The 15871-nt window shown below is 47.2% G+C and overlaps 1 protein-coding gene across 1 annotated transcript in view; it reads left to right on the top strand.

The window, feature by feature from the left end:
* LOC144496032 (desmoglein-2-like) overlaps positions 1-15263 on the top strand; it is a 69004-nt gene extending 53741 nt beyond the window's left edge. The window contains exons 16-18 of the mRNA XM_078216985.1: positions 5622-5767; positions 9350-9682; positions 12461-15263. Coding sequence (XP_078073111.1) covers positions 5622-5767; positions 9350-9682; positions 12461-13816 — 1835 coding nt within the window. The 3' untranslated portion in view covers positions 13817-15263. The remainder of the gene's footprint in view (positions 1-5621; positions 5768-9349; positions 9683-12460) is intronic.
* Positions 15264-15871: the final 608 nt, after the last annotated feature.

Consider the following 15871-nt stretch of genomic DNA (forward strand, 5'->3'; position numbering starts at 1 on the left):
TGCTCCACCATTCAATAAGATCATGGCTGATCTATTCGTGGACTCAGCTCCACTTACCTGCCCACTCACCATAACCCTTAATTCTTTACTGTTCAAAAATCTATTTATCCTTGCCGTAGAAATATATCACCATTCCTCTGCAGTCGCTGGGTCCAAATATTGGAATTCCCTCCCTAACGGCATTGTGGGTCAACCCACAGCACGTGGGACTGCAACGATTCAAGAACATAGAATATAGAACATAGAACATAACAGCGCAGTACAGGCCCTTCGGCCCTCGATGTTGCGCCGACCAGTGAAACCAATATAGAGCCCCTCTAATCTACACTATCCCAATATCATCCATATGTTTATCCAATAACCATTTGAATGCTCTTAATGTTGACGAGTCCACTACTGCTGCAGGCAGGGCATTCCACGCCCTTACTACTTTCTGAGTAAAGAACCTACCTCTGACATCTGTCCTATATCTCTCACCCGTCAATTTAAAGCTATGTCCCCTCGTGTTAGCCATCACCATCCGCGGAAAAAGGCTCTCACTATCCACCCTATCTAATCCTCTGATCATCTTGTATGCCTCTATTAAGTCACCTCTTAACCTTCTTCTCTCTAACGAAAACAACCTCAAGTCCCTCAGCCTTTCCTCTTACGATTTTCCCACCATACCAGGCAACATCCTGGTAAATCTCACCTGCACCCTTTCCAACACTTCCACATCTTTCCTATAATGCGGCGACCAGAACTGTATGCAATACTCCAAGTGCGGCCGCACCAGAGTTTTGTACAGTTGCAGCATGACCTCCTGGCTCCGAAACTCAATCCCTCTACCAATAAAAGCTAACACACCGTACGCCTTCTGAACAACCCTATCAACCTGGGTGCCAACTTTCAGGAATCTATGCACATGGACACCCAGATCCCTCTGTTCATCCACAGTACCAAGTATCTTACCATTAGCCCAGTACTCTGTATTCCTGTTACTCCTTCCAAAGTGAATCACCTCACACTTTTCCGCATTAAACGCCATTTGCCACCTCTCAGCCCAGCTCTGCAGCTTATCTATGTCCCTCCGTAACCTGCCACTTCCCTCTGCACTGTCTACAACTCCACCGACTTTAGTGTCATCTGCAAATTTACTAATCCATCCTTCTACGCCCTCATCCAGGTCATTAATAAAAATGACAAACAGCAGTGGCCCCAAAACAGATCCTTGCGGTACACCACTAGTAACTGAACTCCAGGATGAATATTTCCCATCAACCACCACCCTCTGTTTTCTTACAGCTAGCCAATTCCTGATCCAAACCACTAAATCACCCTCAATCCCATGTGTCCATATTTTCTGCTAAAGCTTACCATGGGGAACCTTATCAAATGCTTTGCTGAAATCCATATACACCACATCAACCGCTTTACCCTCATCCACCTCTTTGGTCACCTTCTCAAAGAACTCAATAAGGTTTGTGAGGCACGACCTACCCTTCACAAAACCGTGCTGACTCAGAAGGCAGCTCACCACCACCTTCTCAAGGGCAACTAGGGATGGGCAATAAATGCTGGCCAGTCAGTGACGCCCATGTCCCACAAATGAATTTAAAAAAATGTTTGAGCTTCGACAGCTCTCTGGAGTAAAGAATTTCACGGATTCATCACCCTCTGAGTGAAGCAATGCTTCCTCATCTTTGTCCTAAGTGGCCAATCCTTCATTCTGAAACTTTATTTTGATTCCAGATCATCCCCTCTCCCACTCAGCTCGAGGAAACACCATTCCTGCATCCTACCTGTTGAGCCCTGTAAATCTGAATGAGATCACCTCTCATTCTTCGAAGCTCTAGCGAATACAGGGCCAGTCTCCTCAATCTCCTTTTGTAGGAAAATCCTCCCCATCCCAGGAATCAGTCTGGTGAATCACTAGATTGTTCCGGGTATGGAGGGATTTTCTCATGAGGAAAGGGTGAGTAGGTTGGGCCTGTACTCTTTGGAGTTTAGAAAAATGAAAGGCCATCTTATTGAGACACAGAGGATTCTCAGGGGGCTCGACAGGGGAGATGCTGAGAGGTTGTTTCCCCTTGTGGGAGAGTCTAGGACCGGAGGGCATCATCTCAGAGTGAGGGGGTCACCCATTTAACACAGAGATGAGGAGGAATGTCTTCCCTCAGAGGTGGAGAATCCGTGGAATTCTTTACCGCAGAGGGCTGCAGAGGCTAGGGCGTTAAGTATGTCCAATGCTGAGGCAGACAGATTTTTAATCAGTAAGGAAATCGAGGGTTATGGGGATAAGGCGGGAGAGTGGAGTTGAGGATTATCACATTGGATCAGTCATGATCTCACTGAATGGCAGAGCAGACTTGATGGGCTGAATAGCCTACTTGTGCTCCTATGTCTTATGGTTGTCTTACATAGAAACATAGAAGATAGGATCAGGAGGAGGCCATTCGGCCCTTCGAGCCTGCTCCGCCATTCATTACGATCATGGCTGACCGTCCAACTCAATAACCTCATTCTGCTTTCTCCCCATAATCTTTGATCCCATTCGCCCCAAGTGCTATATCCAGCCACCTCTTGAATACATTCAATGTTTTGGCATCAACTACTTCCTGCGCTAATGAATTCCACAGGCTCACACTCTTTGGGTGAAGAAATGTCTCCTCACTTCTGTCCTAAATGGTCTACCCCGAATCCTCAGACTGTGACCCCTGGTTCTGGACTCCCCCCCCCCCCCCCCCCCGCCCCCATCGGCAACATCCTCCATGCATCTCCCCTGTCTAGTCCTGTTAGAATTTTATAAGTCTCTATGAGATCCCCCCTCATTCGTCTGAACTCCAGCGAAAACATTCCTAACCTCGTCAATCTCTCCTCATATATCAGTCCCACCATCCCCGGAATCAGCCTGGTAAACCTTCGCTGCACTCCCTCGAGAGCAAGAACATCCTTCCTCAGAAAAGGAGACCAAAACTGCACACAATACTCCAGGTGTGGCCTCACCAAGGCCCTGTATAATTGCAACAACACATCCCTGCTCCTGTACTCGAAACCTCTCGCAATGAAGGTCAACATACCATTTGCCTTCTTTACTGCCTGCTGCACCTGCATGCTTACCTTCAGTGACTGGTGCACAAGGACACCCAGATCCTGCTGCACACTCCGCTCTCCCAATTTACAGCCATTCAAGTAGTAATCTGCCTTCTTGTTTTTGTTTCCAAAATGAATAACCTCACATTTATCCAAATTATACTGCATCTGCCATTGATTTGCCCACTCACCCAACCTATCCAGATCATTCTGAAGGATTTCTGCATCCTCGTCACAGTTCACCCTCCCACCCAACTTGGTATCATCTGCAAACTTTGAGAAGTTATTTTTGTTCCCTCATCCAAATCATTAATATATATTGTGAATAGCTGGGGTCCCAGCACCGATCCCCGTGGCACCCCACTAGTTACTGCCTGCCAATTTGAAAAGCACCCATTAATTCCTACTCTTTGTTTCCTCTCTGCCAGCCAGTTTTCTATCCATCTCAATACACTTCCCCTAATGCCATGCACTTTAATCTTGCACGATAATCTCTTATCTCTTTGTCAAACGCTTTCTGAAAGTCCAAATATACAACATCGACTGGCTCCCCCTTGTCAATTCTACTAGTTACATCTTCAAAGAATTCCAACAGATTTGTCAAGCATGATTTCCCCTTCATAAATCCATGCTGACTCCGTCTGATCCTGCCACTGCTTTCTAAATGCTCCGCTAAAAAGTCCTTGATAATGGATTGAGAATTTTCCCCACTACCGATGTTAAGCTTACTGGTCTATAATTCCCTGTTTTCTCTCTACCTCCCTTTTTGAATATTAGAGTGACATCAGCTACCCTCCAATCTGTTCCAGAGGGACTGTTCCAGAGTCTATAGAATCCTGGAAAATGACCACCAATGCATCCACTATTTCTAGGGCCACTTCCTTAAGTACTCTGGGATGTAGATGATCAGGCCCTGGGAATTTATCCGCCTTCAATTTTCCCAGCACCATTTCTCTACCAATATTGATTTCCCTCAGTTCTTCCCTCTCACTAAATCTTGCATTCCCCAACATTTCTGGTATCTGATTTGTGTCCTCTTTTGTGAAGGCAGAATCAAAGTATGTATTCAGTTGCTCGGCCATTTCTCTGTCCCTATTATACATTCCCCCGTTTCTGTCTGTAGGGGACCTTCATTTGTCTTCACCAACCTCCTTCTCTTCACGTATCTATAGAAACTCTTAGTGTCAGTCTTTATGTTCCCTGCAAGCTTACTTTCGTACTGTATTTTCCCCTTCTTAATCAATCCCTTGGTCTTTCTTTGCTGAATTCGAAACTGCTCCCAATCCTCAGACCTATTATTTTTACGAGGAAAGATTGGGGAAATTAGGCCTGTAGGTTCTAGGGTTTTGAAGAATGAGAGGTGATCTCATTAAAACTTACAGAATTCTTACAGGACTCGACAGAGTGAATGTAGATAGGATATTTTGCCTGACTGGTAAGTCTAGAACCAGGGAACACAGTTTCAGAATAAAGGGTGGACCATTTAGGATGAAGATGAAGCGAAATTTTATCTCTCAGAGCGGAGTGAATCTGTGGAATTCTTTACTGCAGAGGGATATGGAGGCTGGGTGTTAAGTCGGTTAGGATTATATTCACTGGAGTTTAGAAGAGTGAGAGGGGATCTCATAGAAACTTATAAAATTCTAACAGGGTTAGACAGGGTCGATTCAGAAAGAATGTTCCCAATGGTGGGGGGAGCCCAGAACTAGTTTGACGATAAGGGGTGAACCTCAGAGAATTGAGGTGAGGAGAAATTTCTTCACCCACAGAGTGGTAAATGTGTGGAATTCACTGCCACAGAAAGTAGTTGAGGCCAAAAGGTTGTCTGATTTAAAGAAGGAATTAGTTATAGCTCCAAAAGAGAAAATGCTGGAAAATCTCAGCACGTCTGGCAGCATCCGTAAGGATAGAAAAGGGCTGACATTTCAAATCCAGGTGACCCTTTGTAAGAAATGACAAAAGGTCATCTGGACTCGAAACGTCAGCTCTTTTCTCTCCTTACAGATTCTGCCAGACCTGCTGAGATTTTCCAGCATTTTCTATTTTGGTTTCAGATTCCAGCATCCGCAGTAATTTGCTTTTATTAGATCTAGCTCTTGGGGCTAAAAGGGGTTAAGAGCTACGGGGGGGAAGGGGAGGATCAGGATATTGAATTCGATGATCAGCCATGATCAAAATGAATGGCGGAGCAGGTTCGAAGGGCCTGAGATAGGCAGGTCTTTCAGCAGTAAAGGAATCGCGGTTTATGGGAATAAGGTGGGAAAGTGAAGTTGAGGATTATCACATCAGATCAGTCATGATCTCATTGAATGGCAGAGCAGACTCGATGGGCTGAATGGCCTACTTCTGCTCCTATATCTTGTGGTCTAACACTCACCAATCATAACAATGCAGTTATGTGGCTATTATAGCGAGCAACATTGGCCGGGGTTCTGTGTGGGGCGGGGGCTCAATATGTTAATTTTTTAAAATCCCCACAAAGAGCAATAGTTTGATAGTAGTTTTAATACATTACACGGTTTTAACCTCATTGAATTGTTCATCTTTAGTGGCTCCTCTCCTGTTACTGTTCTGTTGGGGCACTGGAGGAGGCAGAGGAGGTCCTGGAGCTCCTGAAATCTTCAAACAGATCCCCGCCGCGCCCGTGGGCAGCATAGCCAATGAAAACATTGAAGGTGGCGTAGAGGCAGACACGGTTTGTATTCTGAAACAATTTGTTTTCTCTCTCTATTCTGCACTCTGAGGCCCAATTGTGGCACAGTGGTTAGCACTGCTGCCTCACAGCGCCAGGGACCCGGGTTCAATTCCCAGCTTGGGTCACTGTCTGTGCGGAGTCTGCATGTTCTCCCCGTGACTGGGTGGGTTCCTCCGGGTGCTCCGGTTTCCTCCCACAGTCCGAAAGATGTGCTGGTTAGGTGCATTGGCCATGCTAAATTCTCCCTCAGTGTACACGAATAGGCGCTGGAGTGTGGCGACTAGGGGATTTTCACAGTAACTTCATTGCAGTGTGATTGTAAGCCTACTTGTGACACTACTGGGGACCCGGGTTCGAATCCCGCCATGGCAATGGTGAAATTTGAATTCAATCAAAAAAAAATCTGGAATTAAGAATCTACTGATGACCATGAAACCATTGTCGATTGTTCGAAAAACCCATCTGGTTCACTAATGTCCTTTAGGGAAGGAAATTTGCCGTCCTTACCCGGTCTGGCCTACATGTGACTCCAGAGCCACAGCAATGTGGTTGACTCTCAACTGCCCTCCAAGGGTAACTAGAGATGGGCAATAAATGCTGGCCAGCCAGCGACGCCCATGTCCCACAAATGAATAAGAAAAAATAAATAAACTTTAAAAACAATGCTGATCCTTTTTAATCAAACTTTCCTACGCAAAAGAAAATTTGCAAATGATGGAAGGGTGAAGACAAGTAATTTTGTAAATTTTGTAATTTTCACAAGAACTAGGGGTTAGAAAGTTACCACGGGGTAGGGCAGAGCAAGAGATTTCTCTCTTTGGTTCTCAGATGCCTTCCCGCAGCCTGTTTCTCATGACCTTTGAGCAGTGGACGGTCCCACCACCGTCAATGGGGTTTCCCATTGACCCCACCCCACACCGCCAGCAGGCATAGAAGATCCCACCAATAAAGAACAAAGAACAAAGAAAATTACAGCACAGGAACAGGCCCTTTGGCCCTCCAAGCCTGCACTGACCATGCTGCCCAACTTAAACCCCCGACCCTTCCGGGGATCATATCCCTCTATTCTCATCCTATTCATGTATTTGTCAAGACGCCCCTTAAAAGTCACTACTGTATCTGCTTCCACTACCTCCCCCAGCAGCAAGTTCCAGGCACCCACCACCCTCTGTGTAAAAAACTTGCCTCGTACATCTCCTTTAAACCTTGCCCCTCGCACCTTAAACTTGTGCCCCCTAGTAATTGACTCTTCCACCCTGGGAAAAAGCTTCTGACTATCGACTCTGTCCATGCCTCTCATAATCTTGTAGACTTCTATCAGGTCGCCCCTCAACCTCCGTCGTTCCAGTGAGAACAAACCAAGTTTCTCCAACCTCTCCTCATAGCTAATGCCCTCCATACCAGGCAACATCCTGGTAAAGCTTTTCTCTACCCTCTCCAAAGCCTCCACATCCTTCTGGTAGTGTGGCGACCAGAATTGAACACTATATTCCAAATGCGGCCTAACTAAGGTTCTATGGGACAATGTCACAATGGGAACAGCCAGAAGGAACCGGCCTTTATTTCAACAGTGACACGGTTCTTTACCACAGGAACCCCTCAGATCCATTCTGATAAAATTATACAATGGTTTAAAACCCACAACTCCTAACGTAGTCAGAGCATCATAGACATTAAGATTACGTTGGATACACAGCAGCGGAACAGGCCATTCGGCCCAACCAATGCATACTGGTTGCCTTTCACTGCAAATTGCTGCTCAAACCATTCTCTCAAAATAACATTTGCAGTTTTTAAAAAAAATTCTCAGGGTAGGACTGAGATGAGGAAATGGTTCTTCACACGGAGACTTACGAACCTTTGCAGTTCTCTGCCCCAGATGCGCAATCACTTAGTCTAGTTAATATTGAGATAGAGAGCGTGTTGGTCTCTCTGGGGATCAAAGGGCATGGAGAGGGCAGGAAGGTGGAGTTGAGGCAATTTTTTTTTTATTCATTCGTGGGATATGGGTGTCACTGGCTGGGCCAGCATTTATTGCCCATCCCTAGTTGCCTAAGAGCAGTTGAGAGTCAACCACATTGCTGTGGCTCTGGAGTCACATGTAGACCAGACTGGGTAAGGATGGCAGATTTCCTTCCCTGAAGGACATCAGTGAACCAGATGAGTTTTTCTGACAATCGACAATGGTTTCACGGTCATCAGTAGATTCTTAATTCCAGATACATTTTGTTGAATTCAAATTCCACCATCTGCTGTGGCAGGATTCGAACCTGGGTCCCCAGAACATTAGCTAAATTTCTGGATTAATAATCTAGCAATAATACACTAGGTGGCGCAGTGGCACAATGGTTCGCACTGCTGCCTCACAGTTGCAGGGATCTGGGTTCGATTCCAGCCTTGGTCACTGTCTGTGTGGAGTTTGCACTTTCTCCCCGTGTCTGCGGGGGATTCCTCCGGGTGCTCTGGTTTCCTCCCACAGTCCAAAGACATGCAGGTTACGTTGATTGACCATGCTAAAATTGACCCAAGTGTCAGGAGGGTTAGCAATGTAAATATGTGAGGTTGCAGGAATAGGGCCTGAGTGGGATTGTGGCTGGCACAGATTCGATGGGCTGAATGGCTTCCTTCTGTATTGAATTCTGTGAGGCCATCACCTCTCCTAAGGTATAAAGGCGTAAGTTATGGCATAATCACATTGAATGGCGGAGCAGGCTCGAGGGGCTGAATGGCCTGCTCCTGCGCCTACTTCATGTTCTCCTACATTCTGAATATAACATCAGCAATCTTCTCGTGTTGGAGGTTCATGTACATACATAGAACATAGAACAGTACAGCACAGAACAGGCCCTTCGGCCCACGATGTTGTGCCGACCTTCATCTGAAACCAAGATCAAGCTATCCCACTCCCTACCATCCTGGTGTGCTCCATGTGCCTATCCAATAACCGCTTAAATGTTCCTAAAGTGTCTGACTCCACTATCACTGCAGGCAGTCCATTCCACACCCCAACGACTCTCTGCGTGAAGAACCTACCTCTGATATCCTTCCTATATCTCCCACCATGAACCCTATAGTTATGCCCCCTCGTAATAGCTCCATCCACCCGAGGAAATAGTCTTTGAACGTTCACTCGATCTATCCCCTTCATCATTTTATAAACCTCTATTAAGTCTCCCCTCAATCTCCTCCGCTCCAGAGAGAACAGCCCCAGCTCCCTCAACCTTTCCTCATAAGACCGACACTCCAAACCAGGCAGCATCCTGGTAAATCTCCTCTGCACTCTTTCCAGCGCTTCCACATCCTTCTTATAGTGAGGTGACCAGAACTGCACGCAATATTCCAAATGCGGTCTCACCAAGGTCCTGTACAGTTGCAGCATAACCCCACGGCTCTTAAACTCCAACCCCCTGTTAATAAAAGCTAACACACTATATGCCTTCTTCACAGCTCTATCCACTTGAGTGGCAACCTTTAGAGATCTGTGGATATGGACCCCAAGATCTCTCTGTTCCTCCATTATTTGAATTAAAAGTGTATTTGAATTAAAAGTGTCCATCACTAATCTATACTCTTCTTCCACAGAGTATCCCCTTGCTTCCAGCGAATATGTCAAGAGCAGATGGGAAATGTGTCTTTGGAGTGGTTGAGGGTTCTAAGGGTGAATACCTGCCGAATTCAGTCTACACAAGAACATCAATGACTGGGAATGAGAGAGGAGGGTTTGGCCAAAACATAATAAAAGAGGAGATCGGCATAACAACTTCTTCCACAATCAAAAATGATCACACTTCCGTGGATGACATGGCTGTCAAATCCATCATGGCAAAGTATCCCCGCCTTTCCCAGTGGGACAGCGTCAGGCGAACAATTTCGGGAAGCAGCTTTAAAGATTACATGGGATCGTACGTGAATGAGGTACTTTTCATTTGACTATTTATTGGGAGGGAAATGATTGGAGGGACAGAATTGATCTCCGTTCGGACAGCCAAGGATTAATCACGGATCCTTCAGCATGGCTTTGTCAGCGGGAGATCACGACAGGAGTTTCCTGAAAATCCCGCCCGAGGTCAATGGACCTTTGCATGGTCTGCCCATGCCGCCTCCCGCCCGCTACAATTCCCGAGACGGAACGGGACGGTATGGGAAAATTCCGGTGCATGTCTCACAAATTTGAATAGACTTTTTCCAAGGGGGTGGGTAGATGAGGGCAGTGCAGTTGATGTAGTCTACATAGACTTCAATAAGGCTTTTGACAAGGTCCCGCGTAGGGGACTGGTCAAGAAGGCAAGAGCCCCTGGGAACCAGGGCAGTTTGGCAAGTTGGATCCACAATTGGCTTAGTGGCAGGGGGCAGAGGGTGATGGTCGAAGGTTGTTTTTGTGACTGGAAGCCTGTGTCCACTGGTGTTCCGCAGGGATCGGTGCTGGGTCCCTTGCTGTTTGTAATGTACATTAATAATCTAGACGGTAAAGTGTGGAGTATGATCAGTAAGTTTGCAGATTACATAAAAATTGGTGGTGTGGTAAATAGTGAGGAGCAGAGCCTTAGAATACAGCATGATATGGATGGGCTGGTCAGATGGGCAGAACTGTAACAATGGAATTTAACCCTGAAAATGTGAGGTGGTGCATTTTGGTAGGACTAATCAGGCAAGAGAGTATTCAATGAATGATCAGATGCTAGGACAAAGGACCAGAGGAACATTGGGGTGCATGTCCATAGGTCCCTGAAAGCAGCAGAACAGGTAGATAGGGTGGTTAAGACATATGGGATTCTTGCCTTTATTAGCTGAGGCATAGAATACAAGAACAGAGAGGTTTGATGGAGCTGTAGAAAACACTGGTGAGGCCACAGCTAGAGCACTGTGTGCAGTTCTGGTCGCCACACCATAGGAAGGATGTAATTGCACTGAAGAGGGTGTAGGGGAGATTCATCGGGATGCTGCCTGGGCTGGAGTGTTTCAGCTACGAAGAGAGGCTGGTTAGGCTGGTGATGTTTTCCTTAGAGCAAAGAAAGCTGGGGGGGGATCCGATTGGGGTGTTCTGTGTGGGTTTCCTCCGGGTGCTCCGGTTTCCTCCCACAGTCTGAAAGACGTGCTGGTTAGGGTGCATTGGCCGTGCTAAATTCTCCCTCAGTGAACCCGAACAGGCGCCGGAGTGTGGCGACTAGGGGATTTTCACAGTAACTTCATTGCAGTGTTAATGTAAGCCTTACTTGTGACACTAATAAGTAAATAATAAATAAAATTATGAGGGGCATAGATTGGGTAGATAGTAAGAAATATTTCCCCTTAGTAGAAGGATTAATGACCAGCGGGCGTAGATTTAAGGTAAGGGGCAGGAGATTGAGAGGGGATTTAAAGAAGCAGTTTCACCCAGAGGGTGGTGGGAGTCTGGAACTCACTGCCTGACAGGGTGGTAGAGGTGGGAACCCTCACAACATTTAAGAAGCATTTAGATGAGCACCTGAAACACACGGTTACAGACCAAGTGCTGGAAAATAGGATTAGAATAGATCGGTGTTTGGTGGCTGGCACAGAAATGATGGGCCGAAGGGTCTCCAGCTGTGCTGTAAAGCTCTATGACCCTATTTAATGCAGTGAGTTATACTTGTACTAGATAGCAACATGTCAATTGTAAAACCATGTTTTCTGAGCACTTAAGGCAAGGTTGAAGGGTTAAAATAAACTACAAAACTGTTCATATGAATGCATGTGGGCACTCTACAGATAAAACTGATTTCAGTTACTTTCAGAACTTGTGCCTTGTTCAAGTACTTCCAAAACCTTTGTTACCTTCACAGCAGCTATCAGAGGAATGACTGCTTTTAGATACACATGCCATAAAATTGAACAGTTCTCCATTAGACTCGTAGTAGACGTCGTGGGTAGAATTTTCCCGTCCCGCCCGCCATGGGAATCATAGCGGGCAGGGCAGGACCACGCAAAGATCCATTGATCTCTGACGGGATTTTCGGGTCTTGGGGCAAGCGCAGCTGGAAAATCCCACCCCGTGTTTCTCAGTCAGAACGTTATAGGTTCAAGTTCACTCCAGGGACATGAACACATAAATGGCCTGACGCTCAGGTGCGATACTGAGGGAATGCTGCATTGTTGGAGGTGTTGCCTTTTTGGAGGAGTTGTTAAATGAGGACCCCATCTGCCCCCTCAAGTGGGGGTATAAAGAAAAGACACATGCTACTTTTTCTAAGAGAAGTAGCCCAGTGTACTGGCCAACATTTATCCATTTCTGTGGGTCTGTAGGCCAGGTAAGGACGGCAGATTTCCTTCCCTAATGGACATTGGTGAACCAAATGGGCTTTTCCAACAATGGTCATCATTAGACTTTTAATTCCAGGTCATGATTGAATTCAAATTTCACCATATGCCGTGGTGGGATTCGAACCCGAGTTCCCAGGCCTTTCCCTGGGGCTCTGGATTGCGAGTCCAATGATATTACCGCTACTCCACCGCCTCTCCCCTTGCTGCTTACCAACTAGACAACCTCACATTTTCCTACATTATGCCCCATCTGCCAGTGCTTTAGCCATGCCATTTCTGCTGTAGTGTGGGAAATCTGGCTGGCAATGTAGGCGTGACAGACTCGTGTGTTTTACACCCTGTTGGGACTGGGAAACTGAGAGTTTCTCCGTTTGTGGGATATTCCGATTGTAATTGTATATTGCTTTTTTTTAGAAACTGGTTGAGTGCAGTGAAGAAGACCAGGCTCGCCCTGCCCGGGAGTGCCTACTGGTCTATAACTACGAGGGCGAAGGTTCACCTGCTGGCTCCCTTGGCAGCTGCAGCCTTATCGGGGATGAGACCCAGTTTAAAGATTCCGACTTGGACGACTTGGGCCCCAAGTTCAAGACATTGGCTGACATCTGCGTTGGCAAGTTCGAGAGTCAAACCTCGATGGTCAGTGTTGACCCTCCCGTCCAGCAAACCTTTACGAGGACAGAGAGATCCATTTCATCCAGTTCAGGAGGGCTTCGGGGCTTGGGCATTATCACCGACCAGCTACCGAAGCAGAAGAATTACGTTGTGACCACAACAATAAATCCGGTGGAAGAGATGTTTCCTGTCATTGCAGATCCCCCAGTCGCCCATCAAAATGTTATAGTGACCAAACAAGTCCATGCCAGCCAAGCAGGCATGCCAGCAATGATCATTGACCCTGCAATGACCCACCAGAATGTTATAACGACCAAACAAGTCCATGCCAGCCAAGCAGGCATGCCAGCAATGATCATTGACCCTGCAATGACCCACCAGAATGTTATAACGACCAAACAAGTCCATGCCAGCCAAGCAGGCATGCCAGCAATGATCATTGACCCTGCAATGACCCACCAGAATGTTATAATGACCAAACAAGTCCATGCCAGCCAAGCAGGCATGCCAGCAATGATCATTGACCCTGCAATGACCCACCAGAATGTTATAACGACCAAACAAGTCCATGCCAGCCCAGGAGGCATGCCAGCAATGATCTTTGATCCAGCAATGACCCACCAGAATGTTATAGTGACCAATCAAGTCCATGCCAGCCCAGCAGGCATGCCAGCAATGATCTTTGATCCAGCACTGACCCATCAGAATATCATAATGACCAAACAAGTCCATGATGCCAGTGCGATGCAAGGTATGAACATGATGGCAGATCCATCATTCACCCAGCAAAACGTCACGATGTCCAAGTCTGTTAACATCAGCTCAGGAGGGGCACAGGGCATGATCGCTGACCCGTTGTTTCCCCAGCTGCCCATCGTCCACAAAAACGTCACACTGAACAGGGCGACCCATTCCGGCACAGCGGTGACGCAAAGCGCCATCGCCGATTCACCGCTTGACCAGCTCCCAGTCATCCACAAGAATGTTACTCTCACCCGGCCAGCCCAGGCTACCGGGGGAGGGGGCATGAACGGCTATTCTGCTACCCAACCCCTGATCCAGAAAAGCAGCACGACCCGCAAATCTGTCAGATCCACTGACGACGTGCACAAAACTGTAACGAAAGTAACTAAAGTGACGCAGATAATGCAGGAATAGACAACTCCACACATCTGGACATATTAATGGCCATCAGATCAAATTCAAGGATAAAGAAGCATCTGGGTTTGAGAATAAGTACATTTTTGTCACGATGGGAAATTATTGGACAATTCCAAAGACAGTTCATGGCAGGGATGAGAAGTGAATGATACTTTTTCTTCACTTAAATATACAAATTTATGTTCTAAGGTCCTGATATGTTCAGAATGGTAACACTTATGGGAGAAACCCAATATCTCACTGATTATCTTTTTTTGATAAGTTAGAAATCCAAACAAGATGGTGGAGGTATATAAAGAAATATTATGAGTGTTTATTAATTTAAATTGACAGAAAAAGTTACAGAGCTTATGAAAATGCACCATCAGGATGGTTGAAGATGAACATTTAAAGTGGGACCGTGTGAAAGAACGGGGCAGGATTTTACCATGCGACCATGGTCCCCCATCTCTGTCTCTCCACCCATCTTCCTCCCTCCACCCCAACCCCGCTAAAAGGTGGATGCACATCCAGCAGAGGAATGGCTCCCCCGGGGCCATTTATTGGTCAACGTGAGGTGCCACTTCTGCCCCTCTCCAGCGACACCCACAGTGCAGTCACTGCCAGAACTGCACCCAGAGCTGGAGGAGGCGAGCTGCACTGGATCGTCACTTTCAAGTGTTTGGGGTGTGGCAAGGTAGAGATGGGAGGGGGGGGGGGGGGGTGCAAGATATTTGAGGTCACGGGGGAGGGGAGGCAGGGGCTATACAACAGCTTGGGGATGGTCCTTCCATTGGTTTGGGGGGCCTGTTAAGGAGGAGCACTCCCACCACCGCCTTGGGCAGAGAAATCTGTCAGGCTCGCCAGTTGGCGTGGGCCTCTCACATCACCCACTGTATCCAAAAAGACATAGGAGCAGAAGCAGGCCATTCGGCCCATCGAGCCTGCTCCGCCATTCAATGAGATCAAAACTGATGTGATAATCCTCTTTCCTGCTTTATCCCCATAACCCCCGAGTTCCCCCACTGATTAAACATCTCAGCCTTGAACATACTTGGTGACCCAGCCTCTACGGCCCTCTGCGGTAAACAATTCCACAGATTCACCACCCTCTGAGAGAAGAAATTCCTCCTCATCTCTTCAATGGGTGACTCAGCGATGGTGACAGGAGGAGGCCTTTAAGTGGGCATTAATTGCCCATTTCAGGATCTCAATTGACCGCCAAACAAGCATTCCACCAGACACCACCCCCAGCCACTGGTTTAATCACCACGGGGACACTGGTGGGCGGCAGACAAGCCGTGGCCATGCCTCCAAACCCACCGGCATGAAGGAGAGCAAAATCCAGTCCTTATAATTTACCCAAAACCAATGATTTCCCCCAAGTTGCATGTGTGTCCTTGGTTAAAGCTGTGTGCTAAGCTGCATTTGTGCATGTGTGTGCGTGTGCAACACACAACAGTCACAGGTTCTGTACACAACATTTACAGGTTAGAATCATAGAATCCCTATAGTGCAGAAGGAGGCCATTCAGCCCATCGAGTCTGCACCAGCCACAATCCCACCCAGGCCCTATCCCCATAACCCCATGTATTTATCCTAGCTAGTCCCCCTTACACTGATGGGGAATTTAGCATGGCCAATCCACCTAAGCCGCACGTCTTTGGAGTGTGGGGGGAAACTGGAGCTCCCGGAGGAAACCCACGCAGACACGGGGAGAACGTGCAAAGTCCGCACAAACGGTGACCCGAGCCGGGAATCGAACCCAGGTCCCTGGCGCTGTGAGGCAGCAGTGCTAATCACTGTGCCACCGTGTCACCCAGGAGTATCCCCTTTAAGATGCTGCTTATACTGCCAAGCAAAAAAAAGGATAAAAGATTTAAAGGGCCGTGCATTGAAATGTACAGGTCCTGAAATTTAGTGGAATCATTGTCGGAAACTCAAAAGGGGTGGCATGGTGGCACAGTGGTTCGCACTGCTACCCATAGTGCCAGGGACCCAGGTTCGATTGGGGGGGGTCACTGTCTGTGTGGAGTCTGCACGTTCTCCCCATGTCTGCATGGGTTTCCTCCA

Source organism: Mustelus asterias, chromosome 7 (assembly GCF_964213995.1).
Source record: "Mustelus asterias chromosome 7, sMusAst1.hap1.1, whole genome shotgun sequence".
NCBI classification, from domain to species: domain Eukaryota; kingdom Metazoa; phylum Chordata; class Chondrichthyes; order Carcharhiniformes; family Triakidae; genus Mustelus; species Mustelus asterias.